At 42.2% G+C, this 26,290-nt stretch overlaps 1 protein-coding gene across 1 annotated transcript in view; it reads left to right on the plus strand.

Annotated features, from left to right (window-relative positions):
• LOC120561285 (echinoderm microtubule-associated protein-like 6) overlaps positions 1 to 19,858 on the plus strand; it is a 48,500-nt gene extending 28,642 nt beyond the window's left edge. Inside the window, exons 26-42 of the mRNA XM_039804339.1 lie at positions 84 to 285; positions 882 to 1,008; positions 1,294 to 1,372; positions 2,198 to 2,327; positions 2,826 to 2,924; positions 3,449 to 3,469; positions 11,222 to 11,395; positions 12,067 to 12,275; positions 12,844 to 13,001; positions 13,324 to 13,438; positions 14,162 to 14,350; positions 14,698 to 14,870; positions 15,285 to 15,447; positions 16,552 to 16,655; positions 16,794 to 16,947; positions 18,841 to 18,941; positions 19,486 to 19,858. Of these exons, the coding sequence (XP_039660273.1) occupies positions 84 to 285; positions 882 to 1,008; positions 1,294 to 1,372; positions 2,198 to 2,327; positions 2,826 to 2,924; positions 3,449 to 3,469; positions 11,222 to 11,395; positions 12,067 to 12,275; positions 12,844 to 13,001; positions 13,324 to 13,438; positions 14,162 to 14,350; positions 14,698 to 14,870; positions 15,285 to 15,447; positions 16,552 to 16,655; positions 16,794 to 16,947; positions 18,841 to 18,941; positions 19,486 to 19,510 (2,223 nt within the window). The 3' untranslated portion in view covers positions 19,511 to 19,858. The remainder of the gene's footprint in view (positions 1 to 83; positions 286 to 881; positions 1,009 to 1,293; positions 1,373 to 2,197; positions 2,328 to 2,825; positions 2,925 to 3,448; positions 3,470 to 11,221; positions 11,396 to 12,066; positions 12,276 to 12,843; positions 13,002 to 13,323; positions 13,439 to 14,161; positions 14,351 to 14,697; positions 14,871 to 15,284; positions 15,448 to 16,551; positions 16,656 to 16,793; positions 16,948 to 18,840; positions 18,942 to 19,485) is intronic.
• The last annotated feature ends 6,432 nt before the right edge of the window (positions 19,859 to 26,290 follow it).

Raw genomic sequence — 26,290 nt, forward strand, 5'->3', positions numbered from 1 at the left:
CACCTAAAGCCCAAAATACCCCCCAAATGTTTTCCTCTTCTCAGTCTGACTTGTCTCTGTTCTCCGTAACGGTCCTTCCTCAGGGCCAGTTTGCCAGGTTTAAGAAGTACGTGGGCCACAGCACCAACGTGACCAACGTGCGCTGGTCCAACGACGACACGGTGCTGCTGTCGGTGGGCGGGGCCGACACAGCGCTGATGATCTGGAGCCGAGAGCCGCCGGGTCACAAGGAGAGCAAAGCCGTGGACAGCGAGGAATCTGACGACGACACCGAGGAGGACGGAGGTAACCACGCAGAGACTCCCCACCCAACATGACTTCACGTAAACATACGTCCACTTTCCTAAAGCCAAGTGGCGTGTTATCTGGACGCATTTTGAGCTATCCACGTGTACGTCTACGCTGTATACAGCGGATGTAAACATACACACCAGGTGGGTTTAGGAAAAGAACACCGGGAAAGGCTTTAGTAACACAAAAAAACGACAAAAACACGCTTAGGAAAACAATAAACGGTTGGGTTTAGGAAAGAAACTTTGGGGGGAGGCTTAAAATACAGTAACAAAAAAATAAAAAAACGGCTGAAAATCGCCACACGTGGGACCTGACCCCAGCTTCCCTGGTGAAAGGACTTCCACGGACTTACTTCCCTTCATACTACTCACTACGGTGTCAATGGTGGGCAAATTGCGTTGATAAACACGCTAAAAAGCGATTTTGCATCTTGATAACACACCAAAATGGCATACGAATTAGCGTGTCATACATACGCTACTTCATGAGACCAGTCTGCACCACCGGGCTTTTATTCTGAAAGTCTCCCCGCTGGGAGTCTGAGGTTCTCATGTCGTCTGAGTCTGAGGTTCTCATGCTGTTTTCAGGGTACGACAGCGATGTGGCCCGGGAGAAGACGGTGGACTACGTCACCAAGATCTACTCCGCCAGCATCAGGAACATGACAGGAACCAGACCTCACCTGCAGCACAAAGAAGTTCCTGTGGAGGAGAGGTACACACAAACACACACACACACACACAAACACACAGACAGAGAGGCACACACACACACAGGCACGCGCACACACACACACACACACAAACACACACATTGTCAGAGACACACACATACAGAGGCACGCATGCACACACACACACACAGACAGAGACACACACAGACACACAAACACACACAAATAGACACACGCACGCACACACAGTAACACACACAGATGCATGCACTCACACTATAATATTAAAACTATAATAATTTTGAGTGTATGTCTTTGGTGTCCAGGCCTCCGGTGAGCCGAGCCGCTCCGCTGCCTGACAAACTGCTGAAGAACAACGTGACCAAGAAGAAGAAGGTGGTGGAGGTCAGTACCTTCTCTACCTTATTTTCTCTATACACGCTAAAAGTCCTGATTATTTACATGGAGTCTGGTGGAGATATGCTGGCTCTATACACGCTAAAAGTCCTGATTATTTACATGGAGTCTGGTGGAGATATGCTGGCTCTATACACGCTAAAAGTCCTGATTATTTACATGGAGTCTGGTGGAGATATGCTGGCTCTATAGCAGCTAAAAGTCCTGATTATTTACATGGAGTCTGGTAAATGCTGGATCTAAAAAAAAAAAAAAATTTTTTTTTTTAAATTAAGTTTTTTTGAAAATTTTTATAAAAAAAAAAAAAATAATTATTTTTTAAAAAAAAAAAAAAAATGGAGTTTGGTGATGTTGATTTCGGGGCTGTTTCATGTTAAACTAAAAGGATCTTACTCTTTAAAGACCTATCTTTTTTATGTTGCTTTTCTTTAAATAACCTATTTATTTAACTTATACTGCACTGTAACATTTATTCTTATACTGCACTATCAATTTTATTCTTGTCTTTTAATGTTTTTAATTTGTTTATTAATGTTTTTAAATTTTTTTTAATTGTTTTCTAACTGCTCTTTAATGTTTTATGTAAAGCACTTTGAATTGCCCTGTTGCTGAAATGTGCTCTACAAATAAAGCTGCCTTGCCTTTAACTAAAAGGTCTATCTCTGTAGGGATCCATCCCATAATGTTGTCAGACACTTAGAATAATAATCTGAGTCTGTCAGCAGCAACAACAGAACTTCTAGTGACTCTAACTGCTGCTGAACATTAGTCCTGTATGGTTATATGTTTTACGTTTTGAGGTTTTGTTTCCAGGAGCTGGTGTTGGAGCACGTCTTCGGCTACCGAGGCTTCGACTGTCGCAACAACCTGCATTACCTCAACGACGGCGCTGACATCGTGTTCCACACGGCCGCCGCCGTCATCATCCAGAACCTGTCGGCCGGTCAGTGCAGACACACACACACACACACACACACACACACACACACACACACACACAGAGACACAGAGACACACACATACACACACATACACACAGACATGCACACACATAGACACAGACATGCACACACACACATACACACACACACACACACACACACACACACATACACACACATACATACACACAGACATGCACACACATAGACACAGACATGCACACACACACATACACACAGACACACACACACACACACACATACATACACACAGACATGCACACACAGAAACGCACACACACATACACACAGACATGCACACATACACACACAGACACACACACAGACACACCAACAAACAAACAAACATACACAAACACACTCAGACGCACACACATACACACACACACACAGACACACACACACAGACACACACACACACACCTTCTGATGTTAAACATTGTTTGTTTTTTCACACTTCCTGCTTCCTGTCTGGACAGGAAGCCAGAGTTTCTACCTGGAACACACCGACGACATCCTGTGTCTTACCGTCAACCAACACCCCAAATACCAGAACGTGATCGCTACGGGACAGATCGGTGAGTCCCAGCGAGTCCTAGCGAGTCCCAGCCGAGTCCCAGCGGTCCCAAGCCCGGAGTCCCAGCGAAGTCCCAGCGAAGTCCGCGAGGAGTCCCAGCGAGTCCCAGCGAGTCCCAAGCGAAGTCCTAGCGAGTCCCAGCGAGTCCCAGCGAGTCCTAGCGAGTCCCAGCGAGTCCCAGCGAGTCCCAGCGAGTCCCAGCGAGTCCCAGCGAGTCCTAGCGAGTCCCAGCCTACATCGACAGTACACGCCCTGCTAGCTTCTCCAACTAGCTACTAACTAACTACCATGCTAACATCAGTCCGTAGGGAAGACATCATCTTGGGCTTTTTAGGAGACACTGATCCACATTTTAGAGACCAAACTGCTAATCCATTCATCCAGAAGATAATCTGCAGTTGCAGCTCTAGTTTCTCCATATAACCAGAGTTAGATCACCATGTTGTTTTCATGCACGACTGCTTTCTGTCCATCGCACTTCTTTCTTTTCTTTTCTCTCCACTGCTTCCTCATCCTCATCCCCAGGTGACATCACTGACCTGCCAGGTAAGTGTCTGCTGTCATCATCCATCATCCAATCACATGGTTCTGTTCCCGTTCACGCTGTGTAACGTTTGTGTGTGTGTGTGTGTGTGTGTGTGTGTGTGTGTGTGTGCGCGTGTGTGTGTGTGTGTTGCTGCTGTGTAGAGACGGAGGTTTCCGGTGAGTAATGACTGTCTGTAGTCTGTCAGACGCCGTGTTCACGCTCTAACAAGGAGTCATATGAAAACACAGATTCTTTTCACTCAAATCCTTCCACGCTAATCCAAAGAAAACTGGACTTGTCTAACCCAATAGAGAGGCGAAGTCCCGCCCCTTCCTGTTGCCATTAACCCTCCTGTTGTCCTCAAAGGTCCTCAAAAACAGGTCAAACTTGACCCGTTTTTCAAAGTTTCTACACAAAAAATATGGGTTTCTTTTAACCAAATTGCCCCCCAAAAAAACATGGTTGGTTCAATACAACATCCTTCGCAATATCATTGAATTTCGGATGTTATATTTTACAGCATTTGAAAAAAAAAAAAAAGCTCTGCCAAAAGTCTTCCTTGGATTTTAACTTAATTGTCAAAATATTTAAAATTTTTTGCTTTTTAACTCAAACATTAGGTATAAAATCATATAAATGAGGTTTATTGGCCATGAATTTTGAAAAAACTTTTGGTAATAAGTTGTTTTAAGTAGCGATAGACCGATTTTATCGGCCGGCCGATATATGGGGCCGATATTTGCGAACGCAGCAGCCACATATCAGCCAATGCCGATACACGGCTGCTGCATTCGCTGATAGTTTTTTCCCGGCATTATTTACAGACAGGCATCCACACAGTAGTGTTAATTTCGTCAGACGAGACGAGACTAAATATGTTCGTCAACGACCTTTTTTTCCATGACTAAGACGAGACGATGACGAGACTGCGCCGATGTCCAAAAACGCTGACTAAGACTAAATTAACATGCATTATTGTTGACGAAAAAAGACGAGACTAAAATGTTTTGCATAAAATAAAAACTACTATCTCTCTTCATTTTCATCTACAATCGTCTCTACTTTTTCATCATGCGATAGAATATTCAGCTGTTACCGAGACCCGGTGCTACGGCACCGACAGGTGCCCTAACGACCGTTATCTACCGGACCGAATAGCCTGCGCTTCTCTCTGATGCTCCTAAACGGACGTTAGAGTCAACCGAAACATCACTGCATGGGGCGCTAGTTAACACTACACTAGGCAGCAGGTAACGTTAGCCTACCATTAGCTAGCAGTTGGATTTAACACAGTTAAAATGCTGACAGCTAAACGGTGTAAAGGTTTGTCTCTATTTCCAACACGAGACGTACGACAGTCTGCAGCTGCCGTTGTCTGAAAAACAACACATGTTGGGTTCACTTGAAATACGCCTCGCCAGTTTCGTGCTGCATTTATTTTATTGTAAAATATCCTTTCCCCATGCAGTGGTTATTTTTGTCGTTTACTGGTGAAATAATGAAGAGGCTCAATATTTATATAACTTTATAGCATTTATTTATTTTTATAACTATTTGACTGAAATGGTTATCAGAAATAATTTATTTAAAAAAAGTCGACTAAAACTTGACTAATAAAATTTTTTGGCATAAGACTAAGACTAAATAAAAAATAGGTGACAAAATTAACACAGACGGCTCTGTGTACCTGGAGACGCTGCACCCATCCATATGATGCACACTGCACACATAATCTGGGTGATATGAATGTAAGATGATTGCAGAAGTGACTCTGATCTGTGTTTATTATTTTTAAAGAAATGGCAGAGCAGATTCCGAAAACAAATCCATTGTGGCAGGATTTACATTTTTATAATGTAAATTGAGGGAGAAAAAGCAGTATCGGCTCCAAATATCGGCTCAAGAAAATTGGCAGCTGTATCGGTCATCGGCTAAGGCTGATGGTATCGGCACTAAAAAATCCATATCGGTCGATCCCTAGTTTTAAGGGGTGTATATACTTGCGGTAGCTGGGGGGAAAGCTTAGAAAAAGTTGAATAAAGCAAGAAAAAAAATATTAAAGACACATTTGAAAAAAAGTGTTTTCAGTTTTCACCCGGGAGGACAACAGGAGGGTTAAAGGCAGGGTTGGTGATGTTGGAAAGCTAGTAAGATGTGAAGGAAGCATCACATCGGGGCTCCGCCCGCACATGGACGTGCACGAGCGCCGCTGCTTCAGGGCAGAGCGGAGAAACAACTTCTCGTCTCAGCGGCAACTTTCCTGAGTTTCTCCTCCGTTCTGCAGCTGACCTGCAGTAACTCTAGACTGTGGCTCGTACAGTGGAGAGGCAGTGATTGGTGGGCAGATCACGGATCTTTTTCACTCCTTTTTCAGAGCCCAGAAGTTATTTATGGACCTTTATCACAGCAGACATGTTGACTTGTCATAGTAGGAAAAGCACAGCTGAGATTGATAACCTTAACGATGGCTCAGTTCCATCAAGTGTCCCAGTAAGATATTTCAGTGAGTCAGCATGCACAATACCAGGACCTCTCCTAAGTGGAATGGAGCCATCAGTAATGGTTTAATACCAGGACCTCTCCTAAGTGAATGCAGCCATCAGTAATGGTTTAATACCAGGACCTCTCCTAAGTGGAATGCAGCCATCAGTAATGGTTTAATACCAGGACCTCTCCTAAGTGGAATGCAGCCATCAGTAATGGTTTAATACCAGGGTCTCTCCCAAGTGGAATGCAGCCATCAGTAATGGTTTAATACCAGGACCTCTCCTAAGTGGAATGCAGCCATCAGTAATGGTTTAATACCAGGACCTCTCCTAAGTGAATGCAGCCATCAGTAATGGTTTAATACCAGGGTCTCTCCTAAGTGGAATGCAGCCATCAGTAATGGTTTAATACCAGGACCTCTCCTAAGTGGAATGCAGCCATCAGTAATGGTTTAATGCCAGGGTCTCTCCTAAGTGGAATGCAGCCATCAGTAATGGTTTAATACCAGGGTCTCTCCTAAGTGGAATGCAGCCATCAGTAATGGTTTAATACCAGGACCTCTCCTAAGTGGAATGCAGCCATCAGTAATGGTTTAATACCAGGACCTCTCCTAAGTGGAATGCAGCCATCAGTAATGGTTTAATGCCAGGGTCTCTCCTAAGTGGAATGCAGCCACAGTAATGGTTTAATACCAGGACGTCTCCTAAGTGGAATGCAGCCATCATTAATAGTTTAATACCAGGACCTCTCCTAAGTGGAATGCAGCCATCATTAATAGTTTAATACCAGGACCTCTCCTAAGTGAATGCAGCCATCAGTAATGGTTCTGAATACACCTGTGCTGTTCCTACTATGACATGCCAACATGTCTGCTGTGAAAAAGGTCTATTGCTGTTGGCGTGTAAAGAGCATTTCTAACAATATATGAAAAATAGAGATGGTCCGATACCATGTACTGCTTCCTGGTACAGAGTACTAGAGGTGTCCCAATACCGATACCAGTATCAGGAAAGCCTCAGATGCATTTTTCCACTTATTTGTCACTTTCCTGACGTTTTGGCCACTTTTTTCCAGGTTTTTTAAAAAGCATTTGTCGCTTTTTGACTCTCAGGATTTTATTCCTAGACCAAAACTTCAAAACATGGCGACAAAAACATAGAAAAAGGCGATTCTTTTTTCTGAAAAAGGCGGAAATAACTTATTTTTACTGCATGAAGGACGAAAAAAAGGTAAACTTTTGTACCTTAATCAGTTGTAAAGTTAAGCAGAATAACCGAGCAGTCAACTAGAATGTTTGTTGCTTAAAAGTTAAAAGTAAGTTAATTAAATGTTTCGTTATTGCCAATCGTTCAGGCCTGTGAGCTGGAATAAGTCAGATGCAGACGTTTAGTTTAGATCATCTCGCCAAAAACAACTTCCTGTGGAGGAAGATTGGAAAACTTTTTGTGTTTTCAAATGTCTCCATTTCAGAGTGAGCACGGCAGTAGAGAAACTAGAGCAAGTCGGACTGAGAACAAAGCCTTGCTTAGCGCCTCTTAGCATGGAAAACTAGCCGTGTTAGCTCGGTGTTCCCCCGGGTTCTTACTGTATGTGGTGTCTGTAATGTTTGTGGTAAGACTGGGATTCAGAGGCTCTCACAGAGTCTAACCCTGGATCTGTTGTACGATGCAGAGGTTTGAATGTTTTATTATCTGTTTTATTAACCCTCCACAGCCATGATCACATAGGACTTTCTATCCAACAATTTGGTCAAGAGCGGGACATCTGCTGGACGTAATATATCTATGTTTACTTTAGATATTCATGGTCCCCAGAGGATGAATCTAGAGCTGCAAAGATTACAGTTTTTCTCAATCGATTTGGCACAGTAAATCCATCAAAATAACAGGTTTCATTCAGGGCTTGACCTTAGCTCCCGCCTACCAGCCAAATGCGGGTAAAATCTGGCAGTGGCGGGTATCGCAGTAACTCTTACTAGCCACTTCCGCTGGTGGCACATAGGCCTACAGTTATATATAAGTCTAAAGTGTTATTGGAACACGGGGTCGCTGGAGTACTGAGCCACCGCCCAACACAGAAGCACAGCTGTAATTTACTGTGCATCACCTGATCCCACACACCAGACCTGTCAGGCTCTGCTTTTCCCAAACCACAAGATCCCATAAAATATCCCCCAGAGCGCAAATACTTAAAGAAACTACAGCAAAAACGATCCCAAACCAGTGCTGTAGTCAAGACCACCTTTGTCGAGTCCAAGACAAGTCCAAGACCAGGACTAGTCAAGACCAAGTCAAGACCGAGTCCAAAAGGGTTCGAGTCCAAGTCAAGACCGAGTCCAGGACAGAAAAAAAAAAGTTAGATGCGTGACAGTATCAAGACAATCATTTTGAGTTATTATTTGTTGATCTAAAAGCAAAAACAGTGTCACAACACCCAGGATTTTTAAGTATAGCCATTCCCCTTGATATCATCTGATCTCATCTAAAGAAAACAGATGTGTGTGATTGGTTATCAGGTGGCCAGTGTTTCACTTTCCCTCCAATATTATTGCAAACATAATAAAGATACCTGGACTCTGCCGAGACCGAGACCATAGAAAAAACGTCTTGAGTCCAATGCCGGACTCGAGTACTACAGCCCTGTCCCAATCTACTGCACAATATGTGCAAGAAAAAGTAAAAACTTAATAAATAAACTTGGTTAAAAACCAAGTATGCTACAAATGTATCAACCTCATGGGTCATCCAATCTCCTCTGTGTCTGGCCACAACATTTCATCAACATCACACCTCTCAAAATCTCATATGATTGACATTCCTTTAATCTTACGTTATGTATGCTGTTTTAGTGTATCATGTAAGTTACTATCAGTGGGAGCGTGCAGTCGAGCTTCACACTGCTGTTTACAGAACGTTAATATCGTTATAGTTATTGTTCTTGGTGTGGACGGGCCTTCTAGTCTTTCCAGTAGTTTTGCTTCAGCAGTTTTTTGACATGTAGTTTAGGATTGATTTGTTTTGCGATTACCCATCGGCCCCAAACGCGACTCGTCTTGATTAGCGCTGACTTCAGAAGGAAGGATTCTCTGTGTGATCATGGCCAAAGGTGTTAATGGAGTTTGCAATGGAAGCATTCATTTTCCAATTTCCTGATGATGTGATTTCCCCGTCGCGTACCAGTTTTGCTCTGTTGAATCAGCATGTCAGTACCAGTCCCCTTCTTCTCGTGACCGATATGGGGAAGTAGTGAATGATCCTATAGCAGATACCGTCTAATCTCTGGTCCCTAACACCTTCTCCCTAAACTCCTAAATATCAGCCTGGTCTCCCTGACACTCCTTACATCCTGTGGTTTCATTTCTCCTTTTGTTCAAAGGTTCTTTACCTTCCCAGTCCCTTGTTTCCTTCATTCCTTGGTGGCATGCCTCCTTTGGTTCCATGGTCCCATGGCTACCTAAAAGCCTTTGGTACTTGGAACCACAGTTCCTAGGTTCTTTGGTCCTTTGGTTCCTTAGTTTCTTTGATATCTTCATGACTTACAACCTTTGTTCCACTGTTACTAGGATGCTAGGGTACATGGTTCCTTGGTCCTTTGGTTCCTTGGCTACATTTTTGCCTTTGGACTTGGAACCACAGTTCCTTGGTTCCTTGATACTGGGTTTCTTAGGTTTCTTGGTTCTATGGTTCCTTGGTTTCTAGGATGCTAGGGTCCTTTGTTGTTTAGACCTTAGTTCCTTGGTTCTTTGCTTCTTAGTTTCTTGGAGTTCTGGGCTACCTTATTTCCTAAGTTCCCTGGTTCTACAGTTCTATGGAACCTCAGTTCCTTGGTTTCCGGATACTGTGGTTCTTAGGATCCTGTGCTATCTTTCTGACTTATAACCTTGGTTCCACAGTTTCTAGGATGCTAGGGCTCTTGGTTGCTCAATACCTTAGTTTCTTGGTCCACTATTCCTTGATTCCTAGGCTAACTTAGTGGCTTAGGTCCCTAGTTCCCTGATCCTTGGGTTCCTGGCTACCTTAATGCCTTTGGTACTTGGAACCATAGTTCCTTGGTTATTTGATAATGTGGTTTCTTGGTTCTATTGCCCCTTGGTTTCAAGACCTAGGCTGCTTAGACCTTAGTTAATTGATCCTTAGTTCCTAAGTATACTGGTTCTACAGTTCTAGGGACCCAAAGTTCCTTGGTTCTTTGACACTGTGGTTTCTAGTATGCTGAGGCCCTGGCTGCTTTGGTTCCTTGGCTAACTTTTTGATGCTTTTGAGGGTTTTTTTAAATACAAAATAGTTTTTTTGGCCGCTGTATTTGACATTTTTTGAAATTGTTTCTGCTTTAAATGACACTTTCAACGCTTTGTTGATTCTTTTGGATTCTTTTTTAGACGCTTTCAACCTTTTTTTTTTTACACTTTCTTTGACTTTTTTGTCGACGCTATTTTCGATGCTTTCAGCGTTTTTTATCCTTTTGTGGCTTTTTTGACGCTTACGATGTTCTTATCAGCTGTTTCTTCCAGCTGTTTTCCGATGTTGTAGAGAACCTCATTGGTCCATTGATACTGTAGTTCTTAGGTTCCTATCTTACAGCTTTAGTCCTTCTGTCCTTCTGTTGGACCGTTCGGTCCTGGGTTACTGTTCCTCAGTAAGGTTTTATGTCACTTTAAAATGCCTTGTTGTTGGAAATAAAGCTGTCTTGCATTTAAAAACACTAGGTAACTTTTCCCGCTTCGGTCCCTGTACAGGTTTACATTATGCAAGTTTTCCAGATTGGGTAGCAGATCTGTAGTTCGAATGAACTGGACAATGTAATGTAATGGACAATTTCCCTTTCCACCTGTAGGGGGACCGAAGCGGGAAAAGTTACCTAGTGTTGCTTGTAAAGTAATGCTTTTTCTTGATGCTTTCATTGTTTGTTTTTTCCAACTTCTATTCGGCCGTGTTCGACGCTTTCTTTGACTCGTTCTTCAATTGTTTTTTTCTGTCACTTTTTTTAAGCTTTCTGCGTTTATTTCCATAGCTTTTTTACGCTTTAAATCTTTTCTACGTTTTTTTTTCAACGTTTCTCTCAATTGTTTTTTTCTGAAGCTTTTTCTGATGCTTCTGATGCTTTTGCTAATTTGTTAATTGCTTTTTTTGTCGCTTTTGACATTTTTGTTCCAAAGAATTTTAATGCTTTTTTCAACGTTTTTTCACGGGGGGTTTTCTACACTTTAACCCAAAGCTTTTTCTGATGCTTTCGATGCCGTTGTTCCTCAGTTCTTTGCTTCCTATATTCCTGTTCTCCTCTCTCAGGCCTTGCTCCATCCATCCACGTGTGGGACGCCATGACCAAGCAGACGCTGTCCATCCTGCGCTGCTCCCACGCTAAAGGGGTTGGCTACGTCAACTTCAGTGCCACGGGGAAGCTGCTGCTGTCTGTGGGCGTGGAGCCTGAACACACCATCACCGTGTGGAGGTGGCAGGAAGGTACAAAAGTCTATCTCATATTCCCAAAATCACCCGTTTGGTTATAGAGTTTTCCCGCCATTATAAGTCTTAGGTTACAGCACATAAGCCAAATAAATGTGGAAAAAAAGTTAGAAAAAAAGCAGCAATACTTTCCTCAGATCTAATGATTGTAGTTGGACTTCTTCATTCATTTTTGTCTTTAAGCTTTTTGAGTATTTTTTATTTATTATCTGCTCTATCTTTTCCAACGTTTTTTAGATACAGATGTGGTGATAACGGTCCAAAATGATGTGAAATTGCAATTTTTTGTATTGAAAAACATCAAATTTTTTTGAGGAAAAGCCGCTTTGTCTTTGACAACCAGAGGGGAAACATTAAGGAATGTGCATCATGTAATCATGTAGGCGGCAGTGGTGCAATGTAACTAAGTACTGGTACATTCAAATGTTGAGGTACTTTTACTTTACTTGAGTCTTTTCTTTTCATGCCACTTTCTACTTCTACTGCGCTTTTGTACTCCGCCCACAATCTTTCCCTAATCCTAACGACCCGACCCAGAGCGTCAAAAAGTGACGGCGAGAGTCCCGACCAAGTGCGTCTAAATATGACGCTAAAGGAAACTTTGAATTTGCATCAATAACAAACTCCAAAGTATCTGCTCGGAGTGTGATCTTTGACCTTTGATCCAGGCACCAAGGTGACGTGTAAAGGCGGCCACGCCGAGCGGATCTTCGTGGTGGAGTTCAGACCGGACTCAGACACCCAGTTTGTGTCAGTGGGAATCAAACACATCAAGTTCTGGACGCTGGTCGGAGGCTCGCTCGTCTACAAGAAAGGAGTGATCGGCTCGGTGGAGGACGGCCGCATGCAGACCATGCTGTCTGTGGCCTTTGGGGCGGTAAGACACATCTCACCTTTCAAAATAAAACCCAGCAGACCATGCTGTCTGTCGCCTTCGGGGCCTCACCTTTCAAAATAAAACCCAGCAGACCATGCTGTCTGTCGCCTTCGGGGTCTCACCTTTCAAAATAAAATATATAGATGTGTTCAACCCTTTGATGAATTTGTAGTAAGTCATTTAAGTTAGTTATTTGCTGTCTTCAACGCTTTTTTCGTCGCTCTACACCTTTTTCTGCTTTTGGCGTTTTTTTGCCGCTTTTTTAAATGGTTTTGAGGCTTTTAAAAAATGCTTTTTCCAACACTTTCAATTTGTTTTTTGGATGTTTTTTTTGGATGCTTTTGATGCTTTCTTTGACTCTTCTTCAACGATTATTCAATGTTTTTTTTCAATGTTTTTTCAACACTTCCTACACTTTTTTTTAACATTTTCGATGCTTGCTTTGATTGGTCCTTTGTTTCTTTGATTCCTGGGCCACCTTAAGCCCTTAGCTCACTGGTTCTACAGTCCTAGAGAAACTTTTTAAATTAATAAAATGTGTTAAACCTCTGGATGAATGTTTCTGCAGAACAACCTGACGTTCACCGGCGCTATAAACGGAGACGTGTACGTGTGGCGGGAGCACTTCCTGGTGCGGGTGGTTGCCAAGGCGCACAGCGGCCCGGTGTTCACCATGTACACCACGCTGAGGGACGGACTCATCGTCACCGGGGGGAAGGAACGCCCGTGAGTACTCGAACATCCACAGGCTTTATCCCAGCTAGAGTTTGGAAAAGGGATGAACTCCAGAAACTAGAAGCCAATCATACTCTAAAGGCCAGCAAACAGTGATGGAAGCTAGCTGCAGCTAACATTAGCCTTGAATTAAACGTGATTGCTTCTACCACTGTAGACCAGCGGTTATCAAAGGTCCGCATCTGGTTTTTATTCCAGGTCAGAAGTCTGGAACGTAGCAAAAACGTTTTCCTTTTTAAACCTAAATGTACAGCGTGAATGTAGCCCAACTCTTAAAATAAAGCGTGATGTCAGTTGTTGGTGTGTTTGACAGGACTAAAGAGGGCGGCGCCGTGAAGCTTTGGGATCAGGAGATGAAGCGCTGCCGAGCGTTTCAGCTGGAGACGGGCCAGCCGGTGGAGAACGTCCGCTCCGTCTGCAGAGGGAAGGTACCAGACCTGTCAGATTATTAACATATAAACTCTGCAGAGGGAAGGTACCAGACCTGTCAGATTATTAACATATAAACTCTGCAGAGGGAAGGTACCAGACCTAGCACATGTCTGGTACAGCCTTTCATACGACCACCATATCAGACGAAGTTGCTCTGACCTTCGTATGCACGTGGTAGTGTCCACATAAGCACTAAGGGCCCGCACTGGGCAGACAGCCTGCTAGACTCAGCCTTCCTCCCAGAAGGAGCACCCACAGCCAGTGATTTTAGGCCTTTCAGAAGCTTTTTAATCCGGCCTGGAACTACAGTATCTTCGTACACTAAATCCATCAATCCATGCTATATAATGTCCGATATCTCCGCATCGCTTCAGGCTAGTGTCGTTCTGTTCATTTAGCATGAAAGCTAACATCTGGACCTTTCCAACGAGGTCTTCTGTGTGATCATAGTCTTTCCAGAAGATTTTAAATCCGGCCATGTTCCACCAAAACAAGTTCCTTCCTGAGACTATTTAGCAGAGGCACCGTGGCTCCGTCTGGAGCTTAGCTCCGCCCAGGACGATTGTGATTGGTTTAAAGAAATGCCAATAAACCAGAGCACATTTTGCTCCCATCCAGGAATGCTTTGTGGACTAGTCAGACTTTCCTCCGCAGCGCTGTGGAGGAAAGTCTGGCAAAGCGAGACTATAACTTTTCTGACTCGTGTTTTTTCTCCGCAGGGTAAAATCCTGGTGGGAACCAAAGACGGAGAGATCATCGAGGTGGGAGAGAAGAACGCTGCGTCCAACACCATGATCAACGGACACACTCAGGGAGGGATCTGGGGGCTGGCCACTCACCCGTTTAAAGATGTCTTCATCTCCGCCAGTGATGACGGGACCATCCGGATATGGGACCTGGCTGATAAGGTACTAAACATTTAAACCATCTGCTCATGTTACAACATAGCTTTATTTATACAGCAGCTTTAAAAACAGAGTTTGCAAAGTGCTTTGACGGACAAAGCAAAGCAGAAACAGGATATCCATCTAAATATAAAATGTGTGCACAGCATACAGATGGACAGTTACTTTACCTAAGGAAACTATATTTACACTGAGAAACTCTCAGAAGAATGAACGAAGCTCCGCCTCAAACGCTGCGTCCAGCTCTGATTAAACATCAGGGTTAAAACCAGAGAGAAGACGAGCTGCTGCGTTCTGAACGTGAGCGACTTTGTCATTAGTCACATCAAAACGTTCTGTTTTTCTGTCAGAAACTTCTGAACAAGGTGAGTTTGGGTCATCCTGCCAAGTGCACGTCTTACAGTCCCAACGGAGAGATGGTTTCCATCGGTACGGAGAACGGAGAGTTCATCGTCCTGCTGGTCAACTCGCTCACTGTCTGGGGCAAGAAGAGAGATCGCAGCGTCGCCATCCAGGACATACGGTACGAATCAGGACATACGGTATGAAAACAGACTCTATAACAGGACATACTGTACGAATCAGGACATACGGTATGAAAACAGACTCTATAACAGGACATACTGTACGAATCAGGACATACGGTATGAAAACAGACTCTATATCAGGACATACGATACGAATCAGACTATATAACAGGACATACGGTATGAAAACAGACTCTATAACAGGACATACAGTACGAAAACAGACGCTATAACAGTTTTAAATGAGCTACTTTTACTTGAGATTATTTTTGTACTAGTAATTTTACTTTTACTTAAGTAAAGTGTTATCAAGGTAATAGTACTTTTACTGAAGTAGAATATCGTTGCACTCTTTCCAGATCTGCTTCTGTGTTATACCTCAACATCTTTCTGGGTTTTCTTGGGTTCAGGTTCAGTCCAGACAACCGGTTCTTGGCGGTGGGTTCGGTTGACAGCGCTGTGGACTTCTACGACCTTTCTCTGGGCCCGTCCCTGAACAGGATCGGCTACTGCAAGGACATCCCCGGCTCCGTCATCCAGATCGACTTCTCAGCCGACAGCAAACACATCCAGGTTAGAAATAATAGAAACGTAACTCTCAACCAATATTCTAACTTCTCATTAATATATTTGCAGACCGGTGGCTCGTGATGACCACAGGGGTCTTTAAAAGTCTTAAAAAGTCTTAAATCTGCAAAAGGATTGTGATCTAGGTCTGAAATAATTTTAAACAGGTCTTAAATGTTCCTACGTCCATGTAACGCTAACAATAATGATCATTGAAATGTTTAATTTTTTCTGTGGTGTTGTAGTTCTTTCTTTCGCTCGTCCAAATTATTATTATTTACTTTTATTTATTCAGAGTCACAGAAGTGCTTTTGTGACTCTGCATTTCGTTGTTCCCTTATGTCGTGATAAAGGTCTTAAATTTAATTCATAAAGGTCTTAAAAATGTCTAAATTGTACTTGTTGAAACCTGCAGAAACCCTGTATATGAGTTGTAAAAAGAAATATAGATTCCAATTTGAAAATGTATATTCTATTGATGTGGGAGGGGAAAAAAGTGTTTTCTCTGGTGGGCCGCTGCTCGATAAATGTTCAGCTCGCTCTGTCCAAATCATCAGCTCAGTTCGATCATTTGTCCATTTAAAATGGAAATCGTGACACCCTAATCCTGACTCCAGTGTACCGGGTCAGTTTGTTCTGGGGTAGCCTAAATGTTGGTTTGGTGACTGACAGAAGTCTTGGAGCTGTGACCTCTTCATACATCAGTGAACTCACTAAAACATGAAAAGTCCTTCCTGATTTCCTGTGTAAAACATGAAATGTTCTTTATTTTCTGTGTAAAACATGGTCACATTCAGCCCGACAAAACATTTCAGCCTGTTTATTTAAATTAAAACGGGAGGGTGTAGAACACCCTGCTGTGAGCTCTCTGCCTTTTTATTACCACGCGTTTACAGACACGTCTCTGCTGATTGGCTATCACCTGGGACACAGCCAATAAACCAGAGACAACAGAACTCAAAGCACGTTGCACTCCATTCAGCGGCAGCATGTCCTTCAACACGACAATATCAACATGGTGCACACCGTTTAGAGATTGAACGTGCCCCATGAAAAGTCCTGTGTGTTGATGTCCTGAGTGTAAAACATGAAGTGTATTATTTCCTCTAGGTTTCCAGCAGCAGCTACACCCGGCAGGTGCATGAAGTTCCCTCGGGGAAGATGGTCTCGGAGCAGTCAGTGTTTGAGAGAATCACCTGGGCGACCTGGACCAGGTGAGGCTGTTTATCACATCAGACAGACGCCACATGCTCCACGCTGTCAGAAACACCCCCACACTTTAGGGAACCTGTTAGCGGGTCATAAACACACACAGCTGATGTATCACCTGTATACCTTGTCTTGTTGCTCAGCATCCTGGGAGACGAGGTTCTGGGCGTTTGGCCGCGTAACTCGGAGAAGGCCGACGTTAACTGCGCCTGTGTGTCCCACGCCGGCCTGAACCTGGTGACCGGAGACGACTTCGGACTCATTAAACTCTTTGACTTCCCGTGCTCCGAGAAATTTGTGAGTGTAAATATTATATGAATTTGCCATGTGTCCCCGTAGGGTTGGTAAAAGTCAGGTTTTGACAATTATTTGTGATATCTTAACATTTTAAGTGATTTTCAGCATCCCACAATCAAAAAAGAATTTTTGGTGTTGAAACCTTGTCTCTAGTTCTTTAGAAAGCGTCCCCATCAGTACTCACCTTGTCATGTGTCCCCACCATGGAGCAAAAACGTGTGTGTGTGTGTGTGTGTGTGTGTGTGTGTGTGTGTGTGTGTGTTTAACTATATTCGTGGGGTCCACAAACTGGGAATACAGTATACTTGTGGGGTCCGGACAGCTTATGGCGTTTTTCCATTACATGGTACCTGCTCGACTCGCCTCGACTCTACTCGGCACTCTCTCACTTCCCCCTCGCTCACCAGCTACACACACACACAACGACTCGTCACACACACCAGCGCATAACTATAAACATCAGGCCACTTGTATGCTACGGAGAAAGCTCTGCGTGGAGCCTCCGGCAGCAAAAAAACACCGCTGGCTAAACTATTTAAAAATGCCGTCTGTCGCTAACAACGCAGTGATCAGTGACGATTCTTTCTGACCAATCTGTAGCCTGCAGGGTTTCACGTCACCTTCTGGGCTCGCCTCAGCTCGCTTGGAACCTCGACTGAGGAGGTACTAAAAAAAGTATCTGTTAGCAGGTACCAGGTACAGTCGAGGCGAGTAGGTACCATGTAATGGAAAAGCGCCATTTGTGGGGCTAAAATGCTGGACCCCCCAAGGTTAAAGGGCTGTTTGAGGGTTAAGACTTGGTTTTAGGATTAGGGATAGAATTAGGTTATGGTTAGGGTGAGGGTTACGGTTAAGGTTAGGCATTTAGTTGTGATGGTTAAGTTTGGGTTAAAACGCAGCACCCAGAATGGGTGCTGCGAGGGGCACGGGCACAAGGGGACTACTGGTGTAAATAAAACACTTTAAAGAACTCTTTAAAAAACCAGGTTCAGTTAAAAATAAAAAGACGGGGCTGTTTACAAAAACGGACAGATATTAAAAGGAGGTTAAAAGAACCACTGGAAAGGAAGGACAGCGGGAATTTAAAACTTTAAATAAAAGGTCAACTCCACAACAACTGCGATGTCTCTCCCAGAGAAATATCAAGGTAAAAAAAAAAAAACACCCACATGCCTACATACATATATACACAGTCGTGTAATAAATAAAATTATAAAAAGCCTGGTGTCCTAATATAAAATAAACTCTATTACAATCTTAAAACCATGTTATTTAAATTAAAAAATTAAATACTGTCTGCGTTACTTGCTCTTGAGGTTAAAAATATCCATACACATACCATTCAGAGTTAATAATAAGTGCTATGTTTAAAAGTGCTTTAAGAAGTAAAAAGTGCCACACAATAAATAACATATATAATTTAAAATACATCATATGAATAAAACCAAACTGTTAGTAAAAAATTGCATAAAACCAATGGCATGTGTATAATTATGCTAAAATCTTGAGGCAAGTAATTCAATTCGTAATAATAATAAAATAATAATAATAATAATAAATTTAAACTATATATTAGCGACAGGGTAAGGGTTAAGGTTAGGCATTTAGTTGTGATGGTTAAGGTTAGGGTAAGGGGCTAGGGAATGCATTATGTCAATGACGGGTCCCCACAAAGATAGTGCCACGCACTGTGTGTGTGTGTGTGTGTGTGTGTGTGTGTGTGTGTGTGTGTGTGTGTGTGTGTGTGTGTGTGCGCGTTTGTGCAGGCGTGGGTGTGTGCTCCGAGAAATTTGTGAGTCTTAAAGCCTTCAGACGTTTTTCTTTCCATGTGTCTTAAACAGATATTATCACCTTTCTGTCTTCATCTCTTTGTTTCTCTTTCTGACCTTTCAGGCGAAACACAAGCGCTACTTCGGCCACTCTGCTCACGTCACAAACGTTCGCTTCTCCTGTGACGATAAGTTCGTTATCAGCGCTGGCGGCAGCGACTGCAGGTGAGATTAACCTACATCTCCCAGAATTCATCTGTCTGTCTCTCTGTGAGATTAACCTACATCTCCCAGAATTCATCTGTCTGTCTCTCTGTGAGATTAAACTACATCTCCCAGAATTCATCTGTCTGTCTCTCTGTGAGATTAAACTACATCTCCCAGAATTCATCTGTCTGTCTCTCTGTGAGATTAAACTACATCTCCCAGAATTCATCTGTCTGTCTCTCTGTGAGATTAACCTACATCTCCCAGAATTCATCTGTCTGTCTCTCTGAGAGATTAAACTACATCTCCCAGAATTCATCTGTCTGTGTCTCTGTGAGATTAACCTACATCTCCCAGAATTCATCTGTCTTTCTCTGTGAAATTAAACTACATCTCCCAGAATTCATCTGTCTGTCTCTCTGTGTTCTCTTTTTCCAAACCTGCTCTGGATGTTTAAAGTCTTTATACATGACTTTCAGAATACTGTAAACTACTAGAACATGAAATTCCAACAACTTTAGTGAGAATGTTGAGGCAATATTTCTGTGTTTCGTCCCCGCAGTTTATTCGTTTGGAAAAGTCAGTGAGATCCCCAAAACCCTCCGGACTCTGACCGGGGATGCTGCTGACGCTTCGGCCCTTTGACCTGAAACCTCCTGGGACGGGAAGTCCAAAACGTTTAAACCCTCCAGGGACAGGAAGTCTGAAGTGTTTACTCTGACAGTGTTTCCTGCTGCGGGACGCTGCTGTCGGTACCGTGTGTTATCCTGACGGAGTTCTTCTTGTACATAAATGAGAAACTGAAGAGCAGTGTTTAATATTTCCAAATGTTTGTGTTGCTTAAAGGTGCTGTAGGTAGGATTGTGAAGATCCAGGTCTTAGCCAAAACATTTGAACATCAACAACTTTTCAGTCCCTCCCCCCTTTCCGCTAAAGCCCAAAACGGTCTCCTAAGCCCCTCCCCCCACAAGGGAGAATGAATGCATGTGCATGAGCAGTGATTGACAGTTAGACACCCCCCCTGTCCCTGATTGGTTCATCTAAACATGGAGCTGTGGATTTTTGCAAATCACACTACAGGCTGTAGGTGGAGCCAGAGGAGCCGGATTTTTTTTTAATGACCTGCTTCATATAGTTCTACTGGAACATAGGGTCATTTTCAGCAAATATGACAGTAAGTTAGTTTTATGAGGCTTACCTACTGCACCTTTAAATCTGTCGAAAAAGATCCAGAAACATGAGACGTGTTTTCAGCGTAGCCGCGTTTTCTGTTTGTTAGTACGTGCCTTTTTCACAATTTCTGACCAAACATTTGATACAACTTTATTTGTAATCGTGGTGCTATGAAACGTGATGTTGTTCAGTATCTCGTGCTGTCTGATGAAACAAAGTAGAAACTAATAAAAGGGAAAGATTGACAGCTTCATTAAAAACTGACAGTGTGAAAATAAGAGTTTGTTTTAAAAAAAGAAAATAATTCTACCTCAAAGTACAAATCAAGTGAAACTAAATAACAGTGAATAATATTTAAGGTAGAAACTAAATGTTTAATAGAGTTTATGGAGCAGAAAAGACAGCGTTGTATCTGTTGTTTAAGGAACGTATGCAACGACACGACAATAGTACTCGTGTTTCGTGTCCAACATGTAAACGTTATGCTGCCGTCTGCTGCAACATGTTCAAGTGGAGTTCAGGTGCTAAATGTAAAATCCAGCATGTTGGTTTTTACAGTTTGTGACGTTCAGTTTTGGAGCCGTTGAACACGATGAAACACGACACAAAAACATATTTCTGCTGCACTTATGTACCATAGTTAAACCCAGCCAACCTTTGTTCCTTTGGACTCCACGTTGAGACGAGTATGGACCTTACTTTGTGTCATTCTGTTATTTCTTTACACCTTGTGTTATTAGAGATTTTGAAGAGACTTTGGTATCATAAAAAAATGAAACTTTGGAACGTATATTTTCCCCCTGAAATGTAGTTGAAATGAAACTAATATTATGTTGGTGGTTCAGCAGATTTATTTAGTAAAATGAAGGATTAGTTAGCTGTTATTGGGAGATTGTTCTTTAGAGAATCGGAAGAAGTTTTCTGTGAGCGTGAAGCTTGAGTTCTGTAACAAACTCGTCTTTGTAGGACATTTATAACAAAATGTCCGCTTGTTTACAGCCTAAAGAAACATCCTGTTGTTTGATCTGCTTTTTCTTTTGTCTTGCAAATTCTTCAATTGTTTTACCTCTTAGAAATACTCCAAAGGAAACAAAGGAAAAGATCGATGTGCAAATCGAGGGGTTGGAAGTAAAGATGTGTTTTTAAAGGATAAATGTGGTATTTTACTGTTATTGTAGAGAGTACTTACTGTGGCAATAAACTCTTTTCTGACAATAAGCATAAACAATTATTAATGAGTGCAGAATTTAAAAAATATATAGTATATGCAAATGGCAGATGTATAGTCTGAAGGTGCAATATTAAAATTATCAGTCTAGTTATTAAACAGGAATCAACACAGATCATTTGTCCCTGTTACCATTGGTCTCATTAATATGTCCATGTCATTTGTACCGTGAATGCTTGTTATGTTTATGCAGAGCCAGCCCTAACCAGTTGGTGTTTTCTTTATCTATTAACTTTTCTTTCCTCATCTGGACTGCCAGCTCCCCTAGCATTTGCCTACACTGCCTACACCACGGGCCGGCCCTGTGTGCATGAACTGCTCTCTTTTATTCTAGGGGATAATAAAGTTCACTTAACAGTTTTTGCACGGGATTAGATAGAGGTCACCCTAAAGAAACATTGTTTTTCCTTTTATCCTTTGTGTCCTGTTGCTCCTAAAATCAAAGAAAATACATTTCAAAATTGCACATGCAAGTAGACGGGAGGGAGGAGTGAGGGAGGAGCTGATTACACTCTACATTACGTTTTACACTTTCTGGCAATCACATCATAGCCACGCCCTAAAACACCCCCCGCTTTATCGCCAATTTGTAAATCAACAAGACCATAATTCACAAAATTGACATCATTCTGTGTTTAGAAGACTTAAAACTAGCGATTGAGACCATAAACTCATTATGAAAATGTTTACTGAGGAAATAAATCAAGTGAGAAGTGGATCACTTTCTCATAGACTTCTATAGAAACCAACCAATTTTTGCAACCTCACATGTCACTCCCTGCAGGAATTTAGATAGAATGCAAGTTTAAGGAGTCTCCCCCTGCTGGAATTCAGATATAATGCAGGTTTAAGGAGTCTCCCCTGCAGGAATTCAGATATAATGCAGGTTTAAGGAGTCTCCCCTGCAGGAATTCAGATGTAATGCAGGTTTAAGGAGTCTCACCCTGCTGGAATTCAGAAAGAATGCAGGTTCAAGGCACTTCCGCATTTGCAGCACTTCGCCGAACCAGATGCGTTGTCCATTAATTTTAAGTCTATGGTACAATCATAATTAGACACAACAGTTAACAAAATGAAAACAAACAAAAAAAACAAAAAACATCATAGTCAGTCAGAAACGGGAAACTGGATATTAATAATTATATTAGAAGAGGTGTTATCATGGTGTTGTAGAGGATTATGGACAGGTACAGTTGGTACTATAATAGGAAAACGGCATTTTTAAAGGAGTGTAGAAATAGAATTGATCGAATGTTTACAGGTAGATTATTCCAATCTGAGGGGGCTTTAAACCTAAAGGCTTTCTTAGATGTAGCGAATGATATAGCAGGGACAGAAAAAAAAGTTGTGTAGAGTGTCTAAAGTGGTAGGTAAAGGAAAAGGGTACCATAAGCTGTTTTAGATAACTAAGGTAATTGAAATGTATAAATTCATAAATAAACTGCAACCAGTGGTGATGTCTTCTTATTGAGGGTGATGGTAGAGCAAGTTTTTCATACATAATACAATGATGAGTAGTGAAAGGACATCCAAGAACAAATCTACAGATTCTGTTGTAAACAACATTGAGAGGGAGCAGATTAGTGCTGGGTGCAACCTGATATACAACATCAGCATAGTCCATAATTGGTAAAATAAGTTATTGCACAAGTTTCTTTCTAACAGTAAGATAGAAGCATTTTCTAGAGCGGTAGAGAACACCAATACCAAAGTTGATTCTTTTTAAAATATAATCAATATGATACTTAAATGAGAGGTCAGACACTAGCCAAATTCCGAGGTATTTGGTGTGTTCAGCTTTTTGCGGTGAACTACCATCAGACCATGTAATTACACATGTGTGACTTTTTAATTTGGCCTTGATGGTCTGTGGAGTTCCAAAAATCATAATGTGAGATTTGGTTTTATTAATAAGTAATTTATTTCTTATGAGCCAGTGTTGTAGGCTATCAAAGTCAGACTGCAGAACAGATTTTATCTGTAATAAATTAATTTTGGAAGTGTATAATACTGCATCATCTGCATAACGCAGAACACAACATTCAGAGCAGATTGATGGAAGGTCATTAACAAAAATAGAAAAGAGAAGCAGACCAAGAGTTAAACCTTGAGGGACACCTCGTTGCTGAATTAATATATCAGATTTGCATCCTTGTATCATAACACATTCAATTCAATTCAATTTTATTTATAGTATCAAATCATAACATAAGTTATCTCGAGACACTTTACAGATAGAGTAGGTCTAGACCACACTCTATAATTTACAAAGCCCCAACAATTCCAACAGTTCCAGTAATTCCCTCAAGAGCAAGCAGTGCGACAGTGGCGAGGAAAAACTCCCTCTTGGGAAGAAACCTCGGACAGACCCAGGCTCTTGGTAGGCGGTGTCTGACGAGCCGGTTGGGGGTGTGATGAACAGTGGCGATAGTAGTCACATTAATAATGGAACAGTGACTGGATGTAGCGGGAAGCTGCAGGGTTCAGCAGGACGCAGCATGACATTGCAGGGCATCACTGAGTTCAGCAGGGAGTGCAGCAGGACCACGGCGACAGCTGCAACCAGGATCTTGGTGCCAACGTTCTCCAAGGAAATACGCTGGGGGAAAAAAGCATAAGGACTCCGGGGAGTAAACTCCCCAGAAGCTAGGATTAGTAACAAGCCTTTCTGGGACGGGATACACACAAATAGTAATAGTAATAGTAACAGTAATAGAAAGGGAGAGGAGAGAGCAGCTCAGTGTGTCAAAGGAAGGAAGTCCCCCGGCAGTCTAGAACTATAACAGCGTAACTATAACAGGTAACTAAGAGAGACAGGTCATAAGGAGAGGTAGCTTTTTCGGGCTTAGAACTCTCCCCCTGCCGGATCTGGCTTGGCTGGCCTGCCTCCCTCTACTTTGTTATGTATTATTAATCTAACAATTATGAAGAGAAGCAGTTGGGCCAGTTAGGTGAACACTGCAACTCCTCACTCCCTAACTATAAGCTTTATCAAATAGGAGAGTTTTAAGTTCATTCTTGAATGAGGTGACAGTTTCTGCCCCCGAACCCAGATCGGGAGCTGGTTCCATAGGAGAGGAGCCTGATAACTGAAGGCTCTGGCTCCCATTCTACTTTTAGAGACTCTAGGTACCACCAGTAACTCTGCATTCTGGGGGCGCAGTGCTCTAGTGGGACAATAGGGTATTAGGAGCTCTTTTAGATATGATGGTGCTAGACCATTTAGAGCTTTGTAGGTCAAGAGAAGGGACTTTAAACTCAATCCTGGATTCAACAGGAAGCCAATGCAGAGAAGCTAATACAGGAGAAATATGATCTCTTTTCTTAGTTCTTGTGAGAACACGCGCTGCAGCATTCTGGATCAGCTGGAGAGTCTTAAGAGACTTATTTGAGCAACCTGACAGTAGGGAATTGCAATAGTCCAGCCTGGAAGTAACAAATGCATGGACTAGTTTTTCAGCGTCGTTTTGAGACAGGATATTCCTAATTTTGGCAATGTTACAAGATGAAAAAAGGCTGTTCTTGAGGTCTGTTTTAGATTGGCATTAAAGGATATATCCTGATCAAAGATAACTCCTAAATTTCTAACAGTGGTGCTGGAGGCCAGGGCAACACCATCCAGAGTAGCTATATCTCTAGATAATGAAGTTGGAGGTGTTTAGGGCCCAGCACAATAACTTCAGTTTTGTTAGGGTTTAACATCAGAAAATGATAGGTCATCCAGGATTTTATATCCTTAATGCACGATTGAAATTTAGCCGCTGACTGGTTTCGTCTGGTTTGATTGACAAGTATAATTGGGTGTCATCCGCATAACAGTGAAAGTTAATTGAGTGTTTTCTAATAATATTGCCTAGAGGAAGCATATATAAGGAGAATAGAATTGGTCCAAGCACTGAGCCTTGAGGAACCCCATGGCTAACTTTAGCGTACTTGGAGGATTTATCATTAACATTCACAAATTGAGATCGATATAGGACCTAAACCAACTCAGAGCAATTCCTTTAATGCCAACCAAGTGTTCCAATCTCTGTAACAGGATTGAGTGGTAAATAGTGTCAAATGCAGCACTAAGATCTAGTAAAACAAGAATGGAGACAAGACCTTTGTCTGCACCAGTTAAAAGGTCGTTAGTAATTTTCACCAGTGCCGTCTCTGTGCTATGATTCTTTCTAAATCCTGATTGAAAGTCATCAAATAAACTGTTGCTATGTAGAAAATCACATAACTGATTAGCAACCACCTTCTCAAGGATCTTGGATAGAAAGGGAAGGTTAGATATAGGTCTATAGTTTGCTAAGACCTCAGGATCCAGGGTGGGTTTTTTCAGAAGAGGTTTTATCACAGCTACTTTAAATGACTGTGGTACATAACCTGTTAATAGAGACATATTGATCATATCTAGTAATGAAGTGGTAACCACAGGTAATGCTTCTTTGAGTAGTCTCGTTGGGATGGGGTCCAAGAGACAGGTAGATGGCTTAGCTGAGGATATCTTTAACATTAATTGTTGAAGGTCTATAGGATAAAAGCAGTCTAAGTATATGTCGAGACTAGTCTTTATTTCTAACGACTCTGCGTTTAAAGGTGAACCGTTAGAAGTTGAGTGTAAAAGGTGATTAATTTTATCTCTAATTGTTGTAATTTTATCATTGAAGAAGCTCATGAAGTCATCACTACTCAGAGCTAGAGGAATAGATGGCTCAGTAGAGCTGTGACTATCTGTCAGCCTGGCGACAGTGCTGAAAAGAAACCTTGGGTTGTTCTTGTTTTCTTCTATTAGTGATGAGTAATAGTCTGATCTGGCCTTTCTTAGGGCCTTCCTATAGGTTTTGAGACTTTCTTGCCAATCCAAACGAGATTCTTCCACCTTGGTGGAACGCCACTTACATTCGAGGTTTCGCGAGATTTGTTTTAATTTGCGAGTTTGAGAGTTATACCAAGGTGCTAGTTTCCTTTGCTTCAT

The sequence above is a fragment of the Perca fluviatilis genome, chromosome 1 (genome assembly GCF_010015445.1).
Source record: "Perca fluviatilis chromosome 1, GENO_Pfluv_1.0, whole genome shotgun sequence".
Classification (NCBI taxonomy): domain Eukaryota; kingdom Metazoa; phylum Chordata; class Actinopteri; order Perciformes; family Percidae; genus Perca; species Perca fluviatilis.